The sequence below is a fragment of the Strigops habroptila genome, chromosome 7 (genome assembly GCF_004027225.2).
Source record: "Strigops habroptila isolate Jane chromosome 7, bStrHab1.2.pri, whole genome shotgun sequence".
Taxonomy (NCBI): Eukaryota; Metazoa; Chordata; class Aves; order Psittaciformes; family Psittacidae; genus Strigops; species Strigops habroptila.
Genome location: NC_044283.2, coordinates 12,348,736 through 12,369,304, shown reverse-complemented (window position 1 = coordinate 12,369,304; position 20,569 = coordinate 12,348,736). Strand labels below are relative to the sequence as shown.

At 41.9% G+C, this 20,569-nt stretch overlaps 1 protein-coding gene across 4 annotated transcripts in view; it reads left to right on the top strand.

Annotated features, from left to right (window-relative positions):
• The window catches only part of KIAA0232 (KIAA0232 ortholog), a 69,565-nt gene extending 55,588 nt beyond the window's left edge, over positions 1-13,977 (top strand). For all 4 annotated transcript variants that reach the window (XM_030491268.1, XM_030491271.1, XM_030491269.1 and 1 more), the window contains 3 exons: positions 8,143-8,224; positions 10,256-10,353; positions 11,309-13,977. In XM_030491268.1, coding sequence (XP_030347128.1) covers positions 8,143-8,224; positions 10,256-10,353; positions 11,309-11,488 — 360 coding nt within the window. In that variant the 3' untranslated portion in view covers positions 11,489-13,977. The remainder of the gene's footprint in view (positions 1-8,142; positions 8,225-10,255; positions 10,354-11,308) is intronic.
• Positions 13,978-20,569: the final 6,592 nt, after the last annotated feature.

The window sequence follows — 20,569 nt, the reverse complement described above, 5'->3', positions numbered from 1 at the left end:
TGAGAAGAAATACTTGACCAGCAAACTAATTCAGTTGCGCGGACAGCCCAGAGATACTGTCTGGATCGTTCGAAGTTGCATCTTAGATTTTCTTTTCAGCCTCCTCTTCCATGTACTCAGCAATTGTAGTACCTATATTAGGAGGGAATTTCTTTCATTTTCAACTGAAGAGTTGCACCCAGCTTGTGGTGTGCTATTGTGTACTCTTACACCAATTCATGTATAGAAAAGCTAACCTTTCTCTTGCTAAAACCAGAGCTAACCTTTTTGTTGAACAAAATCAGAGCTCCTTGTTTTCTTTCTTCCTTATTTGTTTCTTCTCTCATCCTCCTTGAAATTAATTGCTGTTGTAGCTTCTTTTCCCAGTGCCAGTAGGTTGATGTCTGCTGCTTGCACAAGAGAATCAAATTTGTGGCTTTTCCAGACCCTTTCTAGACATCTTGGTTCCTGCTCCTCTATTCAATTAACAGAGCTTAAGTGGCTCCAGAAATCTTTTCTGGAGTCTGGGAAGTTTCTGTGTTTGTGCCAGGCCTTGCAAAAAGAGTCATCAAAAAAATTAATAGACTAAGAATGGATTCTGGAATTACCTTTTACCAGGAGTAAGTGGAATCTAACTTCATTATGCAGTAGGATATAATGAATGAACAGTCTTTTGTGACAGCAAGGGTCTAAAGTTCCTTCCAGCCCTTTACAGATCTTTCTGGATGCATAGCACTCTGTGAGGATGTTTGCTCTCATCTTTGCTTCAACCACGTGCGTGTTCAGGAAAGTAGTAAATGTCTGATGTAAGATAAATTTACAGTGGTTCCATAGTTGATGCTTGAGGCTTGGAAAGAACCCTTTTGTACTGGATAGTGCTCAGAAAGCTCTACTGTTTCATTTTCTTCAAGTTCCTTAGTGCAAGAACAAAACTAACTGCTTCCCTTGCTCAGGTTGTATGATTTTGTAGGCATTTTCATAGCTTCAAAATTGTGAGCCACTGAGAAGTACAATGGGCCAACAACCATCTCAGCAGTCTGGACTTCAATTCAGTTTGCGATTAAGCTCTTCCTAGGGGACTTGATTACAGCCTAAACTCAGACGTTGAACACTGATTCTCTTCTTTTGACCTGAACAATCCATTTTCACAAGTTCTTCATGAGGAGTGTTCATTTGAGCCAGAAGGAATCACATCTTTCAGCTCTAGTTTTAAACCCAAGTCAAATCTGTGCTCTGGCTCGGATAGTGAGGCTTTACACCCCAGGATACATGGTGTTGATCGAACACATTACAGGGCTAACCCTCCTGTATCTGGCGTGCCTTCAGAGGATGGGCTTTTCTGAGAGCCATTGGTGTTCATCTGAAGATGTTGGCTTTTTGGCCTGAGAACATTTATCTGAATTTCTTATTGTAGTCAAGTCTATCTGTAAAGGGAGGATTTTTTTTTTTAAGCCTTGAAACAATTTAACATGTTGGTAATGAAGCAAACTTTACTTGGTAAAGATGATGTCTGTCATGTGCAGGAAGAGGTGCAAAGGTCATGCAAGTATGTCTTACATGTACAAACTGAGTTCTTTTGAAGAATGATATTATTTATTTTCATGAGCATTAAACAAAATCAATACGAAATACCTAGAATTGGAACAGTTTAGGAGAAACATTCTTCCTGGACACCCCACCTGTACATGCATGGGAAGGAGAGTTCGAACTTGAGCAGAGGCTGTAGAATTGCCTCATTAGTGTAGATCAATCTTTGCAATGATTTGTTTTTAATTAAACTTCTGTGCTTTTTGACTTATGACAAAAATTGAAGTTACTGTTTGTCACCGTTACCTGACACAAAGTTTGAGTTGTGTTCTGAGGTACCTCCAGTATTTTTGCATAAATAATGGCTGTGGAAATACTCCCGTAGACCACAGTGTAACGGTAACACATTCTGGTTTGCATCACATAAAAACTTGAAGTATGTATGTGCTGTGCAAACACACATCTTTGATTATCTCCTATTTATAAGACCGTAAGAGAATCTGGTTCAGTTTTCACCCTCTTACCTTCTATATTAGAGCACTTCTTTTTGAATTATAGCAGATTTTGCAGCAGGAATTTGCTGATAGCTCCTGCAGAAGTTCTTCAAAAGTGAATATATATATACATAGTGTTAAGATTAAAGAAAACAAACCTAACAAAAAACCCAAGTAAAAAAGGCCTGCCAAAACCGACACCAAAAACCAAGCCCCAAAACACCACCGCCAAAAAAAACCCCAACATAAAAAATACTCTCTGAAGTAAAGTAAATGCTCTTACCATTTGTCTGTGGAGTCATGGGTAAGTACACATTCTGGTCCAGTTAATGGTCTCTAACAATGCTGAATCTCTTGTCAATAAATTTTACATGGTCTCTGATCTAGTAGCTGTGCCCTAAGAATGCTTTTACCATTGAGTCCTTGACATAGATAAAGGGACTGGTGGGTTTTTTGGGATTGGTACCAAAGTTTCAGGGTCTGAATGTGCGTAGGACAGTGCATTTGGGAATGAGGAAATCTTGCTGGCAAACCCCATGTTTATGGATCTCATGAATGAATTGACATACTAGATTTGGTGAGGTACTTTGCATGACTGGAGTAATGCAATGTAAGTGTACAACCCCTGTCAAGAGAGAAGGGGAAGAAGAGGGGCGCCCCACATACATTGGTTCTGAAGTCATTAATGTAGGAGATAGAACTTGTCATAAGCCTAGGTGGTGACAAGAGGGAGACAAAATTCAGAGGGGTCTGCTTTGTGCCTTAAAATCAGGAGAATCAAGTGGGGAAAAACATTAAAGAGCATGTAGAGTATCCACATAGAAAGCAAAATACTCAATTGTAAAAGAGTAATTTGGGGGCTGTCTGAGAAAGGCTTGGATGACATAGTTCTTGATAACATGCTGATGGTGGCATCACCTACAAAGACTCAGAGCTCTAACTTTCTCATTAATCAGACATTAATTTGCTGAGATTTTGAAGGGTGAAAGTATCTCGTGTGAGAGGAACCTTAAAAAGATAGAATTCACAATGACAGGATAAAAACCGTGAGGAATAACCCAAGGTTTCAAGTAAGCCAATAAAATAAATGTGATTTGTTTATTTTTCTTACTGTGATTCAGTGGGGTTTGTTGCTGCTTTAACTTCTAAATTATTCATGTATTTCTTGTATTCTTTCTGATAGTAAGGAGTTGCAGGTTCAAAGAAATTTCTACTTGCAGATTAATATGACTTCTCCTTCTTCTGTGGTTGGTTATGAAACTGTCCATCATAACCCTTCAGATAATACTCGGATCATAATGAGGCTTTAGTTCTTATTCTGTTAAGATTCTTGTCACTGCCTCAGTCCTTTGAAAGAAGAACTATTCCATGCTGGTGTCTCCAAATCAGTAAAGTCCAAATAGTCTGTCCTGGAAGGCATATCAATTCAGACAAAAAATAATTGCTATTGAGATGCGTAAGCTGGAGAATTGAATAAAGCATCTCACAAAATGCTGGAAGTGCCCGTTTTTCAGGACCTCTGGTCCTAAAAACTGTAGACCCCAGCTCTGAGAAGATGCTTTGCATAAATTCTGCTTGAAGAATGACGTTCCGACCAGTGTAATTGTTGTAGTGAGCAGATGACCAGCCTGCCCTGTGAACTTGCAGTGGACTTTTGTCTGTAACTGTAGGGAAGAACTTGTGATGGAAGCAGGGAGATCGACACAAATGATTACTGCCTCATGCAAAAGTGTTAGTTAAGGAACAGTGAAAAAAATTGTAGTAAATTCCCCCTTATGCAGATTGTTGATAAAATACGATTTAATTTGTTAGGCACTTCCCCTACCAGTTCTTAGTGGAGAAAAGTGTTGCACATTCATAAATGCTCTCCTAAATTCATGTGAGGTTGCGAAATAAAACTCTTATTTTCTGCCAACAAGAAAGTAGATTCCATAAACTACTTCAGTGAGCAATCAAGCTCTTACCTGAGGAGAAATATATATATATATGTAACAAAATATAAATAGAATAAATACTTTGGTTTGTGTTTGGTTGGGGAGGGAAGGCCTGTGTTGTTTTTTGTTGTTTTGGGGTTTTTTTTAATTATATATTCTTAAATTTATCAATATGAACTTCCCTTTCACTACATGTTTATACATGAGGAGAGGGGGAAGGAACCCCATCCTCCTGCCCCCTCTGAATTTCTCTTACCTTTTGTTCCTTAGCTTTTCAAGCAGGCATTTATCATTCAGGACAGTACCAGGCTTATAATTATAAATCATATGATAAAATTATATCATATGATCCCTGGCGGTGTTCAAGGCCAGGCTGGACAGAGCCTTGGGCAACATGGTCTAGTGTGAGGTGTCCCTGCCTATGGCAGGGGGTTGGAACTAGATGATGTTAAGGTCCTTTCCAACCCAAACCATTCTGTGATTGGGTCTTTTTCCTTGAATTCTGCTTTCAATACTTCTAGACCTGGTCTTGCCCAGCTTTGGTAGTCATTGCTTCCTCACCTGCCCAAAAGCCTCTGTCCAAAATATTCCTAAATTGGCTTAGAATCCTGTCATACAGAAACTGCAGTTAAACTTCAGCTCTGTCAGCAAACCAACAGTACCACTCACATGTCCCGTTTATTCGGCTGCCTGCTGTTCCCAGCCAAAACCAGTGGTGTTGGGTACATCCCGTGCTGTACTTTGCTTTGCACAAGCAGCACAGTAAAATGCTGCTCTGGGACACGTGCTCTGGTAGGCCCAGCTCCCAGTCCGAGGTGTGCTCACCAAAGCAGCTTGTCCTTTTCCACAGATCAAACCGGCACGATGTCCTGCTGCATTCCCGCAATACAGCTCCATCAGCTAAGGAATTACGTATTGCTGTCCACAGCAGTCTTGCAAAGAAAGCAGCAATACAATAAATCTGTGTACAACAGTGATCTGCCCTGGCTGCTTTATTTCAAATACATGCGTGAGTGGAAGAGGTGAGGAAAAATCTCATTGGCTGTAGGAAATGGCATTCACGGGGCAGGAACTATCTTTCATGTCTCTGCATGTTTTCCCTTTTACTCAGTTGTAATCTTAAAACACTGAATTGCTTCTCTGTTGCTGGGCTGGAGATGAAATACACTGTTTAAAGTGGTTGTTATCCATTTAAGCTCACCAGATCTGTCCTTCGGGTTAGCTGCTTTACTCCAGCTAGATTACAGAACCATTTCACTGTAATTTGATCTTTGAAGCAGCAATAGGTTGGGGTTTTTTAGTTGGTAAAATCCCTAATGCTTGCTTTTATTCCTTTAGAAAGTGTTTGTACTGGTGTTTGCAAAGCATGAGTGTTCTTTTGTACACCAGGGCTTGCATGTGAAATTTTGGATCAAAGACCTCAGTGGACAGCCCTGCTGTTGTACGAAGTTCTTAGGAAGGTTCATGTCATAAGACATATAAATTGATGTGGGAAGGAACAAATGCAAGCTAGATGCTAATGAAAGACTTATCAGTGCTATTTGAAGTTTTGAAACTAGTTTATTCTTTAAAAGCCCTATACAACCAATAGCAAGCACCACAATTATTTACAATTGTTTTTTTCTGCTATTGGCGTAGCTCTTAGCATGGCAGAGGTAACAGGGAGACAGAAGCCGAATTGGAGTCTTAGTGTTTGGGTGTAACTGCACAATTCTGACCCAAATCTACTGAAAATTCCTGGACAGTTGTGGTTTTAATCAGCCAGGCCTTGAGGCAGGAGAATCTTGCCCAGCTATAACATTACAGTGGTGTTTGTGTGCATGAGTGCTGAAGCCCTCGAGTGATTTTGCATTGCCTCAACTGGAGGCTCTAACAGCAACCTCAGTTACCATCTGTCTAGCTGTAAAACAAGAAAGGAAAGCCATCAGTGTTCTCTCAGGCCTGCAGCAATATTGGGAGTGAAACAGCACTGCAGTTGGGTTTGCTTGGTTGTCTTTTGAGCTCTACTTACAAAGACAGCAAAACAAAGATTAATAGTTTCAGAGAGGAAAGACTTCCACTTGCAATTTCTAGTACCAGTACCAGTGAGAAGAACAGCTATTTACATGGGTAGCTGGAAAATTTAGTACAACTTTTCATAAAGCACTGGAAGTGTATGTGAGTATGTGTGAGGAGGAGGAGGAGGCATGAATCAAAAATGCCATTGTAAAAGGGAAGCAATGCCAACAAAGGAGGATAGAGTCATGTTACTATTCTGGAGTTTCTATTTTGTATTTACTAATTGGGAGTTTTCCTTAATTCACAGAAATTCTCACACTGACAGACTGTGCAACTATAGTAAACATTTAAGCAACCGTAGGAAAAAATTGTTTCTTCAGTGAATGTGTAACATGGACATCAGCTTGTGCTCTCCATCCTCTCCCAAACAAAACCCCCGCATGGCTTCCACATGGATAGCAGGTCTTTCTACATCCATGCTTTTGCTTTGCACATCTGACCTTAATGCTGGTTTAGCAGTAACACACGTCACGAGGGTCAACGTGGGTGCCAGAGAGTAATGTCTGAGCTCAAGCTGGTCCTGCTGGGCTGCTGCTGTGTTCAGCTGGGAGATGTCACTGCCCTTCTCTAGCTCTTCTAAGCGCTGAGGCGGTGTTGGAAGGACAGGGGAGCTGGGGCAGCCTGCAGCCAGCACCAGCTCACTCACCAGCCATCCTGCAGCAGATACATAGGCTCTGATGGTGACTTAGCAGCCTGTCGCTTGTGCTACCCCGCCAGGCTCAAGCTGGCTTTGCTTGTAACCCGCTGTGGTTCATCCAGCTTATCACCTGTGCAGATGTGACACCAGCCAGGCAAGAAGCTTTGAAGTTAATAAAGCATTGGGCCTGTGGAGTTTACATGCGTCTTATCTACAGTCAGCAGCAGAGTGAGGCTTCCGTGATGAATTTATTTGTAAATACACACATTTCTTATTAAGACCTGCTTCAAATACCCTTGAGCTCTTCCTCTCCTCCCCTTTCCCTTCTTTTCCATGGTTTAACTTTCTAAGGACTCCCCTGGAGTTGAGGTTTGAGTTTTTGGAGGGTGGTTCCAAAGGGGACTGTTCCTTGGTGTTATGGCTAAGTTCAATATTCATTATAGCATAATTCCATGAGAAAAAAGCAGTTTAATCTGGCACATGCTTCTGAGTGCAGCACTCTTGAGTTGCTCATTTGGTTTGAGAGGGGTTTCTCTCTTAAGTGATGTTTGTAAGTTTAGGTTCCGTAGGTGTGTAGTTATGCAGCAGCTTAAGGAAGAGCAAAAGGGGGTTCACTAGTTTTCCATGCTTAAATGTTCTCAGGTTTACAGAGGAGGAAGCTGGATAGAAACTCAGTGTTGAACCTCATTTATTAGTGTTTTTAATAGCTAGTTGCACTGTAATTTGTTTGTGAATCATTCTGTCTAAAATCTGTAGGGGGTGTTAGGAGCTGGCACCATCTTTTGGAGGTTAATGGGGTTGCCACACATGCAGTAACATTAGGGACATGGCTGTTGTGACAAGCCTTTGGTATTTGGTGTTTTAGCCATGTCCATTAATTTCATAAGGAAAGGGCTCTGGTAAACTTAAATTAGCATTAAAACGCAGGGTGAGCTGTTCAGGCATTTTGGATGAGTAGATTGAGATTATTTTTAGCTTAAATTATTCATCATCCTCATAACCAGTTTTTCCTCATGTTGGCACATTAATTCTCTAGTTTCATTTTCTGTCATCCCATTGATGCTAATAGCACTGCTAACTCACCCTTCCAGGCTTTAAACATGACATCTCGCTGCTTTCTGTTTCTTTTCTGTTTTGTTCTACACTGAATTGTTTGTCATGTTGACTGATGTTGTTTCACTGTATTCTCATCTCTTGGGTAGCTACCTGTTCTCTCTTGGCTCGTACTTAGTGTAGGGCTGGAATTCATCTCTTTCTTCCGTATAACTCTATATAGGCAAAATGTGAGCCCCATGTGGGATTCATACTGGCTGGAAGAGTTCAGATAATGGATGTCCTATTGCAGTTTGGCAGCCCTTTCCCATTAGTATTAGGAATCGAACAGTGTGACCTATCAGACCTAGCAAATTGGTTGTAATACCAGAGTATTACTTACATGTAAGTATATTATTTATGGCATAATGAAGTGTGATTATTGTCTAAACACTCTCCTATATTGAATACTAATCTGCAGAGAATGAGTGGCAGCCAGGAAAAGCAATGCTGGTGGGAAAAGGCGCTCTATTCTCCCCTTTTTCCTGCATCGCAGTGTGAAGGTAAGCAGCTGTGCCTCTTTGAACTGACATTGCACCTGTGTTAGAATGGAATGCTCTTTGTTACGGGTTGGGATTGCTGCAGGCGAATGGGAACTACTATTGGTATTTAAAAAACCCCAAACACTTCACAGTAAGTTCTCTTACCTAAGAGAGAACTGGGATGCTTCAGCTACGTTTGCAATAGATCCCTAGTGTGCTTCTAAATAGTTTCTCAATGAAAGTGCTTTTAAAATAGTCTTAACATTTATGAAAATGTATTTCATTCCAGAGCCTGGAATTAAGTAAATAGAATATTAATCTCTGACTCTGAAAATACTTTATTACATTTTTGAATAGGTTTCAGCCCAAATAATACTTACTAGTAGTTAAGGTTGTAAGAATGTGAAAACACGGTAATTACCTTTTATGGGTTTGCATAAATAACATGCCAGTTATTCAGGGAACGTGTGGAATTCCTCCCCAGCTCCGAAGGAGAGGGATTTGCCCCTTGGCCCCTCCTTTCCCAGTGACAGTCTGGGCATTCTTCTGTCCCGCACAGAGAGCAAGCCCAGCCTGGGTAGGCAGCTGTGAGCGAGCGGAAGCAGGGGTGCTTCCAGCACTCCCTCTGGCCTCCCAACAAACAATCCCTGGCATCTGACAGCTGGCCCGGGCCCAGGTTTGCAGGGGACGGGCGGAATCCAGACAGCTCTTATTTTTTGCTTGTGTACCTTTTCTGGGGAGAAGGCAAGAAGCTAAATAAGAACAGTTGTACAGTTGGTATAGAGGCTGCCCAGTGCTTTCTGTTGCGGAGGCTCAGCGCAAGAAACTTGTGATCAGAGACCTGGTTGCTTAATAATCTGGAAGTAGATTGGTCAGTGACTATTACTGCACTATTTTTGGAGTGCACCTTGAAGTGCTACCAACTAAACTGTGGTCTCGGTGCCTGAATGCCCTTACTTCGGTGGTTAGGACAGTCTGGGTTACTTTCAAGAACGTCTTACTGACCATTCCCAACTATAGAAATGTGCTTGCACAGTGAAAGAGCACAGATTGATGCCGACAGGACTTTGGCTGGTCACAGAACCTCCTGTATTAGAAAAAGCTCACTATTTACAAAGTGAAGATATTTAGTGTCCTCTTGTAAAGTCTGGTTTGTTTTTTTCACGGTGACAATCGCAGCAGCATTATTGGGCTAATGCAAAGTGCAGTGACTCGCACTCTTGAGTACGTATTTCACACTCAGTAATCCTGGCAGTGAATTCTGGCATCTTTTTGCTGACATCTACTGGTGAACCAGCGTAACCTGCCAGTGCTCCACCACCTCGCCTCAGAGGAACACAGAATAGACAGTACGAAACAGTGTGAAGTCCAGAACCTGCCTCATACGGTGGCAGAATTTCTGTGAAGGATTTCCTCTTTTAGACTTAAGTTTAGCAAAACCAGAGCTTTAGTCTTCGAGCTGATGTTATTCTTTCACAAATCTTTAGCTGTATCCAGTTTTCTGTATGGGTATTTTTTATATATGGGTATTGATGCATGCGATCCATATATATCTATATGATACGTGTCGATATTATATATGGAATTTTACTCTGGTAAGTAGAAACCACAGCTATTCACATCGACTTTTTTTTGAGCTTCAGTCAGAATCAGGCTGCTGTCGCAGTATATTTGGGATGGGAATAGAAACAGGCATGGTCTGGAATGCTGCGCAGTATCTCAGCTGAGAAATGTACTGAAGCATTTGTAATAAAAAAGTAATTCTTGCTCTTTGTACATTACTGTTTTAGATCTCATTGAATAAGTAGGTTTTTAATTATTTGGTTATCCAGGTAAGATTTGATGAAGCTTCCATAAGGTTTTATGCTTATCTCTTTAAGGATGTCAGAGTATAAAATCCTCCCCCAAGCAGAGTTTACATGGCCTAGAGTGTGAATTACAAGAATACTTCTCGAGATGCTTTCGTTTTGGCTACCTGTAAATAACAGTGTTCCTCACTTCTGTTTTTTCTCCCTTTTTTCCTCTGAAACACCCCCACAAACACAATGTAAGAGTGTTACACAAATGCCAAGGGAGAGAATGGTGTAGGAGAATTTGCAGATGTAAAGGAAACATCCAATGATGATGAACATCTTTTAGATTTTAATATGGTAAGTTTGGCATTGGTTTGGGGGAGGAGGTTTTTTGCTTATTTCATAAGGGCGTGCTACTACATCTTTCCTTTCATCACACTTTTCAGTCTGGCCTCAAATGAAGTTCCTACAAAAACCTTCCAAAGCTTTTCTTTCTTTACTTTGCTTTTTTAATCTCCTCCGCATCTTGAGCATTCTTCTGAAAATCCTGTGAAGTGTTGTGCTTTGGGGAGTACAGCCCTTTGTACGCACAGTTTTACTTCTAGTAGTTAAGCAAACTCGGTTTCCTTTGGGAACACTTGGCTTTTGCTTGTCGTGTGTGTTAAACACGAGTCTTCTTTTCCTCAGCTTCTAATTTCAGTAAGCTGGAGCGGGCTGATGGGCTCTGCGAGGGCAGAAAGAGCCCGTAACTAAAGGCATAACTAATGCATGCTGAACTCTGTCCTGCTCATGAGCAGAACACCCCTGGGTTTTCTGTAGGGAAAACATTTCATGTGCACTTACTGATACACTTGTAAACTTCATAGTGATGCTAGCGCTTAAATTTATCCCAGGACATGCTTGCTATCGCTTTACTCATGCAGCTGAAAATACATCGGGTTTGCTTGAAGTTCAGTCAGATCTGCGCTGGGTTTTCTTGGTATTTAATACTTACTACCAAATGTTGGAGATGAGTTTGACAGTGACTTTCTAACATGACCTGTGCTAATGATGCATTCTGAGTTCACTTTTGATTCTCTTGCTGTTATGTGCAAATCCTGAAATTAAGGAATAGGAAAGAAATCCCCTCTTTTTCCTCCTGCTGTTCTGCAGTCCTTTCTACGTAGCAGGCTAAGTCAGGAAAGAGGAGGACTTGCCCTGTAGCTGTGACATCTCTCTTGAACAGCTGCAGAACTGTGTCACCTCCCAGCCCAGAAAGAAGCAAGTGTGTTCTGTATTGTTCCCCATCAACACTGTCAGTTTAAATCCTTAGGTTTCTTCTGTTTATGAAGCAAGATGTGCCGATGATATAAATGCTGAGGCAAAACCAAATGGCTTCAGGAAGAAGATCTACTCCAGTGATAGCTCCAGCTCTGCAGACACAGCTTCGGAAGGTGGAAGTGAATGGGCTGATCCGTGTGAGGAGGAGCTTTTTTCTCGAACTCAACTATAAAAACTGCAGAGTAGAACAGATGGTTTAAGAGTAACGTGAGATGGAAAACTATTCTTCTTGAGGGTCTGTAGCTCTAAAACAACAACTTGAGTTTCCTCTTCAGTTAATGGATTCAGATGTGTATTTATCTTTCTCTTCTTGCTTATTTTATAGATGAGGACACAGCTGTCCTCTTGAAGATTTTATTTCCTTCCCTCCCCCCCCCCCCCAAGTCCCCCTGTTAAATTCTTGGCTATTTGAACTAGACTAGATTGTGTTGTCAAATCAAGAATGGATGTGCATGTGCTTGTCTTAGTAGTACCACTGCTTTTTTGCATCTTAATTGCAGTTATTTTCATTCGTAACTGTAGCCCTACACTATCTTCCTAGCATCGCAGTGTCTACAACTACTTCTGCTGTTCAGAGACTTCCGCTTTCTGCACATTAGGCTTTGTTCTTTAAGAACCGGGAGATAAATACTTAACACTGTAATCTATCAGTGCCTTTCTGAATGCAGGAGAAAAGCATGAATGAACTTGTCCAGTCTTCATTCAGTAAATCTCATAACTTTGAAGTAGGAACAACAGGGTTGTGCTTTAGAGACTTACAGAAACTGTGTTTTCTATCCTCTGATTCCCCCCTCCCACAAACCAACACTGAGGACACCGTGGTTTGTATTTTTGCTAACTGGAGAAGCCAAGGATTTTTGTAGGTATGGAGGCAATGTGGGGCTTTTTTTTTTTTTCTCCCCCCCCCTCCCCTTTTTTTTTCTTTTTTTTTGTCCTTTTTAGCAACTTGCCAACACGGGGCAGAAGTTGAACAAGTAACACCAAAAAAAAATCACAAACCACTGGGGTGATGTGTGGATTGTTGTGGATTTTGTAACGAGTACTGAGAATGTTGTCTTGTTGCAGATGATGGCATTCATGTAACCTGCAAAAGCATCCTGCTCTGCACTTGAGCCCATATGGCTGAAATGATTTAAAATGCTCAGAGTGTTCAATGTTTTAAGTAACGCGGAGGGTCGGTGCTTCACTTGAAAGAAATCCTGTGGCCGCTGCAGTTAGCTGCTGTCGTGGCTGTGATTTAGTAGATCTCGTAGTTCACTTTGTGTTTCTGAGAGGATGTGTGGGGCAAGTTGTGTGTGTGGCGGGGGGGCAGGGGCCGCGGTGACTTGCGCATACGTGTGTGACTGCAGTAGTGATTGTTGCTTTATGTGACTTGCTTTTAAACTTTCTTTTGTTAACTTAGAAGGTCGATACGTTGTCGAGTTGCATCTGTACAAGACTATCGACTCCTTGTGCTTTTAACACATTATGCAAAATGGATAAGCCAGGAGGAGCAATATTTGCAAAACTAAACATTCTAAGTTTTTACCAACTCATAGTTTAAAACCCAACACCAACTAACTCGTCTACACAATAGCAGCATGTCTGTAACATCGGGAAGAGCTGACTTGAAAAGCTTGACCATTAATTCTGCCAGGCAATAAACCGCATGAGAACTATAGCTGTTTGAAACGTGAGCTGAACTGCCTTTGAAATATGTTCCGTGCTGGAAAGGTTTTCTCAGTAACTGGGTTTTGTTGCCTTTATTCAGTTGATAATGCAAGAATTCCAAGGCGTGGTTGGAAAATCTGTGCTGCTGCTCTGCGCAGTGCTGCTGGTGAGATCCTTACTTAAAATTGGCTTGGTTTGTCCCTACCCAGGGACTTCCTTTTGGTCCTCCTCTTAGAAGATGTTTTAGGGTTTGCATTCATACGACGAATCTTTTGACACTTTACAGTTTCTTTTCTTAATTTATTTGCAGACTTGGGATAGATTTTTATATATTTTACTTTCTTCTGGAGCTTCCTTGAGAGGTTGTTTAGCACCTGCACTGAGAACTAGTTAACTGTAACTTGGAAGTAAAAAAGAACTTTACACACGCATTCTTCACATCACTACGGTGAAGAATGGAATAGAACTTCATACGAGAACAAGGAATGACCAAATGGACATATTTCAAACACAAACTTCAGCTCAGTTAATTTTGGCTAGAGCTGCTTCTTTGGTAAGAAAGGGCTCAAAGCAACAAAGGTGTCGCTTATCGTTGTTACACGGTGGCGTGCAACAACACCGGCACCTTTGGGGAGAAGAAAATCACGTATTGAGCTTGGGCAATAACAAATTGTCTTTACTTGTTTTCATAGTTTAACGGCTGAAGCTCTAAAGCTTTTGGTGAGAGTTGAAGTGTGGTTTTTAGTTTTTCTGTATGGATAGAAACACACACACACACCAACAACAACAACAACAGCAGCATTAAAGGTTGGCATACGCTGAACCGCACTGTGGTATGAAGCGCATTGCATATCCATAGCACTGAAGTATCAGTTTTCCATTCCTGGGCTGAAATTTGTTTCTACTTTTTGCTTCAAGTGGTTGTATTGTTCTGATTTCACGTACACCAGAGTAACTGATTTTGTTTTCTTGTGGAGTTACTTAACACCAAATAAAAATATAAAAGGACAAGTGGATGGTGTGTGTGCGTTCATTTTCTTTGGCTGACGTACATAACTTAAATACAGCATGGAATCATGGAATGCCAGGCTGGAAGGGACCTCAAGGATCATCTGGTCCAACCCTTCTTGGCAAAGCATGACCTAGACTAGATGTCCCAGCACGCTGTCCAGCTGAATGTTCAAGGCCCAGCACTGGGGAATCCACCACTTCCCTGGGAGGGTTATTCCAATGGCTGATTGTTCTCATTGTGAAAAATTTTCCACTCGTGTCCAACCAGAATCTCCCCGGGACTAACTTGTGCCCATCACTCCTCATCTTTTGCATGTGACTCCTTGTAAAAAGCAAGTCTCCGTTCTCTTTGCAGCTCCCATGGCAGTTAAGCATTCAACACTCTGGAGAGGTGGCAAGAGGCAGCTAGTTTGGGAATCCTTCTCTTTGCATCATTCTTTTATTCTCATTTGTTAATATTTTTTCAATACAGAGTAGGAAAATTAAATACATTGCATATGTTCTTAAAAAAAAGAGAAGCACACAAATAAGCTTAGTTCCCGCTTTAATATATCATAATCTCACTCCAAAAACTCACTTGTAACGACAGCTTTGTGTTTAAAGACGACGAAATTCAAACCCAGCCCCTCTCACATAACAGTTAAAGAACTTTTATATAGTATGGGATCTGAAATAGCAGACTTCTATTTCTGCCTTCAGCTTGTGTTCCCCATCAAATGGGCAGTATCTTACTTCTACTTTTAGACAAACTGCACCTGTGACAAGACAGTGCATAATCCTAACTGCGCGGTCAGGCCTCTTCTTTTAAAAAGGCAAAAAGAGCCAGTTTTCAGGAGCTCACATCCAGCGTGGTGAAGATGCATGCAATGTGTTGCTCTAAGTTTACAGCCACATGGGATTCCCAGCGGAATGACTCCAACTCTCCTGAATTAGAAGTGCGATGAAAACAACATATGAATACACGCTTGGGAAATAATGGAAAAATAGCTGCTCTGTAAGGCCCTTGGGTGAATACTTTTGTTCATCAGTGTCTAGAACACAGACTGGTTTGGGTTGGGAGGGATCTTAAAGGTCACTGAGTTCCAAGCCCCTGCCCTGGGCGGGGACACTTTCCACTACAGCAGGTTGCTCCAAGCCCCGTCCAGCCTGGCCTTGAACACTGCCAGGGATGGGGCAGCCACAGCTGCTCTGGGCACTCTGTGCCAGTGTCTCAGCACCTGCACAGGGAAGAATTTATTCTCCCCTGTCAGTTTAAAGCCATTCCCCCTTGTGTTATCACTACATGCCCTTGTAAAACGTCCCTCTCCAGATTTCCTGCAGGCCCCCTTCAGGCACTGGGTGCTGCTCTAAGGTCTCCCCGGAACCTTTGCTTCTCCAGGCTGAACAAGCCCACCTCTCTCAGCCTGTCTTCACAGGAGAGCTGTTGCAGCCCTTGGAGCATGTGTGGCCTCCTCTGGATTCGCTCTAACAAACAGGTCCACATCCTTCTAGCATGTTTTAAACTCGGCACTCCAAACTTTCAAAGGCATGAATTATTTTTAATTATTTCTTAAATATAGCAGGAGAAGTGTATTTTCATTGTGTTTATAGAAGAGGTTTGATAAAGGAATTACATTTAATCAGCCAGGCCTTTCAACTTCTTGTTCCTAATACCCTTCCAGTAGGATTTGTCCTTTTTTCTCTTACAACTTCTCATTTCTGTATGGATGCTTGGCTTTTGTCCTCACTTTGCAGTGGGGTTCTAGCCCATAGTTTTGACTCTGGAACCCTTACCTATTTGACAACAAAGTTTTCTTCAAGAAGTCTCAACTATCATTTGTGCTTTTTAAATGTTTTTCCTCCATTTTCCTATAATTTTATTCAATACAAAAATATTAAATTCATTGAAGCACTGCAGATCCATAGAGACATAATAACAGGATCTGTTATCTGCCCAAACTGTTACTTGGTTTCATTCCTCATTACTAGTTCTAGACCACAACTAATTTTTAGACCAGTGCTTTTTTTCCCCTAGCGAGTTCCAGCAGGAAGTTACCACATGTTGGGTGCGATGCCTTTTGTGCTGCAAAATTCATCTGTTTGCTTCTGGAAATGTAATTTAAATTGTGCTTGCTTAAGAGAATAACTCTGCTACAGCACCCCAACTTTGCATCACGCAGCACTGCGTAATCAGAACCTCGTTTCCTTCTCTGGTGTGATTTCACGGTAAGTAAAGATCCACAACATGAGTTCCAGGAGGATTGTTGGCAGTTATTTATGGGCACTTCAGCTTCTGCAATTCTGAGATATTAATGCAAGTAGGGATATTTTTAGTTTGTGTAGTCCTACTCCTTCACACCTTATTACTCATTTTGTGTGGCTTTAACAGCTTGCAGACAGCGATAGGAACAGTCCAGGCACACGCATCATGCTGCAGTAACATCAATTCCATCATGCTGGGAAGTCTCACACTGTCTTTCTCTACCTTTCCTGCTCTTCATGTTCTTGCTGTCTCATGGAGGGGAGTGTTAAACTGTGTAAGTCTGTTAGTACCCAGTGGTAACAGAAGGGTTAACAGTAATGGTAGTTAGAGATCTGCCTTCATGTTCCTCATCCTTTATTAGGTTTAAGTTCCTCCAGGAGGAGGCAGCCTTTGGGGAGAACCTAATGGCACATTCTCCAGCTGTTCCTGATTCATCCAACACCTCTTAGAATGGTTTGGACATTCCACTGCTAGCAGGAGTGCCATGCAGATGGTGGCTGTGCTGGAGATGGATGGCTGTCAAACACAGCCATGCAAAAGACAAATACTTGTTTAGTGTGAAAAAATTAATCTGTCATGAATTTGAAGAGAATAGTATTCTCCCTTTGTCAAAAACATCACCATTTGCTTCTCAGATACTGATATATTTTTGATCAAATCATCATCCTCATTACTACAAGTTGGTAGAAATCTGAACTTATTAATTGTTCCCTTTTTCTGTACTGTAAGACATGCATTAGTTACTTTATCATACAAGTAATTCTATAAAGCAGGGAGGGAAAAAAAAAGGTCTATGTCTCATCTCTGTTCTAACACCTCCAAGAGAGAACTCTTCTGAAGTCTCTTAGTAGGACAGATGGGAACAGAGATTATCCATCGCTTGCTACACTTGCGCTCTTGCTTGTGAGAGCTAAAACTGCTGTAAACAACAGTGATGGGAGTGGAGGCAGGAGCTGTTGGTCAGCTTGGATTCAATGATGTGCAACTGCTGTACCTTGATGATATGCAAATCTTTGGTTAACTAGAGAAAAAAATCTTATACTGAAATGTCTTCTAGTTTATGACAAGAAATTCCTGACCTCAGGATCAGCAGGGAGCTGCACAGCCGATCCAAATGAAGCTCAGTTTGGCAGTCCCTGAAACCTGCTTGCATCATACTTGGCTCCTGATGAATGAAAATTCAATCTACATGTTCCCATGTAGTTCTTAAAAAAAATAATAAAATAATAATTAAAAAAAAAGTTGTATCCATTGCAAAACTGCTGAAGCTTCAGAACAGAACTGAAAGCCTAAAAGGAGAATGATTTCTCACATCTACAGACCTAAGAAGCATGAGGGAAGCTTGTGTTTCTGTTCTGTGACCACAGAACGAAGGAAGGACGATTAACTGCATGCTCATTTCACATGGAGTATTTCTGAGGAATCACACAAACAGGGCACAAACTCTTCATGCTTTCTTGCACAATAACCAGAACATTGGCGCATCTCATTCTGCTGGCATGAACATGAGTTTGTGTGACAGAGCTTCTGAATTGAATGTTTTCACTAAACTAAACGCTCTAGCATTGATCTATTATTAGACCACACTGATGTCTTTTGCCCACTAGGTGAACATCAGTTGCCAGTCTAAGCCTGCTCTATGTAGTGCTTCATTTCTACACAACAGCCACAGGCAAGACACTTTGAACAGAACATCAGGGTTTTATTCCAAGAATTTTGACAACAGTAAGTATTTTACAGGTTTACCCAACTGAACCAATGGCGGAGGACTGGTAATAACCATGCTCAGTAAGCACCACAACTGACTTCTTTGAATCATAGAATCAATTTAGGTTGGAAAAGACCTTTAAGATCATGAAGTCCAACCATTACCCCAGGATTGCCAAGACCACCACTAAACCATGTCACTGAGGGCCTCATCTACACGGTTTTTGAACCACTTCCTTGGGAAGCCTGTTCTTATCATGCTTTCTAGGATTTACTTCCATCCCATCTGATAAAACAGGAAGACTTGATTTCTCAGTGCACCCTTTTGGATGAACTTTAAATTCTGCACAGTTGAAAGACAAAGGCACTAAAGATCCCCTTTGCACTTGGTTATTCATTTACACTTCCCATAACTGGTAGTACCTGTTCAGTTTCCTTTTAACAATTAGGACATGTAACACTGCCAGGAGCTGATGGTGTGACACTCTGTTTAGTCACATATTGTCAGCATTCAGCTTCTACCAGGACACAGGAATAATAATACACAGTACTTGCAGACAGAAACCAAGTTGTCTCGGATGGAGATGGCTCTAACAGAACTGATGCTAACTGCTAATGCAACAAGTCAGCTTTTGCTAATAGCTCAGAACAGCCAGAAATGCTACTTATCCCTTTTCCATGAGTTGTATAGTCATTCACATGCAATAAAGGGTATTTTTTATCCTGACTAGGCTGTTATTTTCTGTAAACATTTTGAGGCTGACCCTGGTATTTTTATGCTGCCTGGCACATTGGGACCCTGGTGCTTCCACATTTCCACAGTGCAAAGTATAGTAACAATTCCGTTGTATCAAAAATCCTACCAGCTCAACAGGAAGAGTCATCTGTGGGTTGGAAATGGAAAATACCCACTAAAATCACTTAGAATCTCAAAGGTATTATGATTGCTAGACAAAATTCTATCCCTAAGTAAGTGCTGACTCAAGAAGTGTTGAAGTGCCTGACTCCCTGTGTGAAACTTTTTAGCTGTATTCTGTGCTTCTGCGGAAGACTTCCTGCAGCAGATTTCTCTTAATAGTTTCTCCAGCCTAAATAGCATTACGAAGATGGGAGTACCATTATTTCCTATGGAAACACTCTGCAGACTTACAGAATTCATTACTATTTCCATTCTGTTATTTACCTTAATTCACCCCTAATAACTTGGACAATGCCATGATAATGCACTCTTCTGGTTGCTCCAACAGAAGAATTGATGCCTGCTCTCAAAACCAGAAGGGAAATGTTAACACTGAAAAGGGAATTAGTAACAGCATACACTCCAAAATAGTATGTCTCCTGCATATAAACAAGTTAATAGTGCTTCAAAGCTCATTTGCTTTTATTTAACTTCTTTTAATAACAATACGCGAGCTGTCTCGCAGGGGTAGCCGTGATTTTCAAGGAAAGATACAGAGAAATTAGTGCCAATCTTAACTGGTTTACATTGATACCCATCTTAGAAATGCAGCAGAGTAGGCACTGATATTTATCAGTCTCTGACCCTATCACATACATTATCTGCAGAGGTAAAATTTTTGGTTGATGGTAGGTTTTCAGCACATACTTATCTTGCTAATAACAGAATTCTCATCTTGATAGCATAGAACTGATGTCAGTGAGGTGACAATGGCAAGTACTTCCATGCAAATTTACCTCAGCCTCTTGCAATTTATTCAGGTGTAACTTGCCCATATCAAAGCCTGAATAATCTTGGCTTTGCTCTAATTCTATTAACACAAGTTAAGATATTCCTGCATTTACTGCATTCACACGTCCAGCTTCAGGGTAGACATAAAAAGTGTGAGGTGATGGTACTTACACCCTCGGTTAATACGGGCGACAACTTTACCTTATTCTAGAGACATGATCACTTAGTCTAGGTGCAAGAAAAAAGCAATAATGAGTTTCAAAGATGCTAAGGAAGCAGGAAAGCTCTGCCCCTGCAAGGCCCCGACTGCTGGCAACTCCTTTGATTCCCGTGTGGGGATGGAAAGAAGGGGTGTGCAGGGCAAGTTCACTATGCAAACACCAAAATGGAGCACGTTAAAATGGAAGGCAAAGGTAAGAGAACGAAAAGACAAATCAAACATGCTGGAATAAGTTACCAGCCTAGAGCCTTCACTTTCGGCATTACAAGTCACTTCCACAGAGCTATGGATACACCTTCACTTGATGCGCCTGACCTTCCACAGTCCGAACATGCAAAGAACACCGAGTTTTGCTTTGCTCTTAAAGGCAGCCGGGAGCACAGGGAGCGCCCCTCCCCAGACCTGCTCCCCCTGCCTGGCCCCCCGCGCTGCCACCGGTAATAGCACAGGACAGGCACAGCCGCCCAGTAGCGGCAGAGCGGCTCCGCTCCAGCACGAAACTCGTCTGAACGAGCGCCCTCGGTTAAAGCTCACCGCTTCCCGACCCGCTCCCGGGGACACCCCACTGACCTCCGCCACAGCGGATCCAGGCACAAACACCTCACACTAACCCCCACCCATAACCCGGCCGCGCTGAGGTGATTCAAAATGGCGGCCGCCTCCCCCCCGCCTGCTCCCGCCCCCCGCCTGCTCCCGCCCCCCGCCGCGCAGGCGTTCCCCGCCCCGGCGGGCG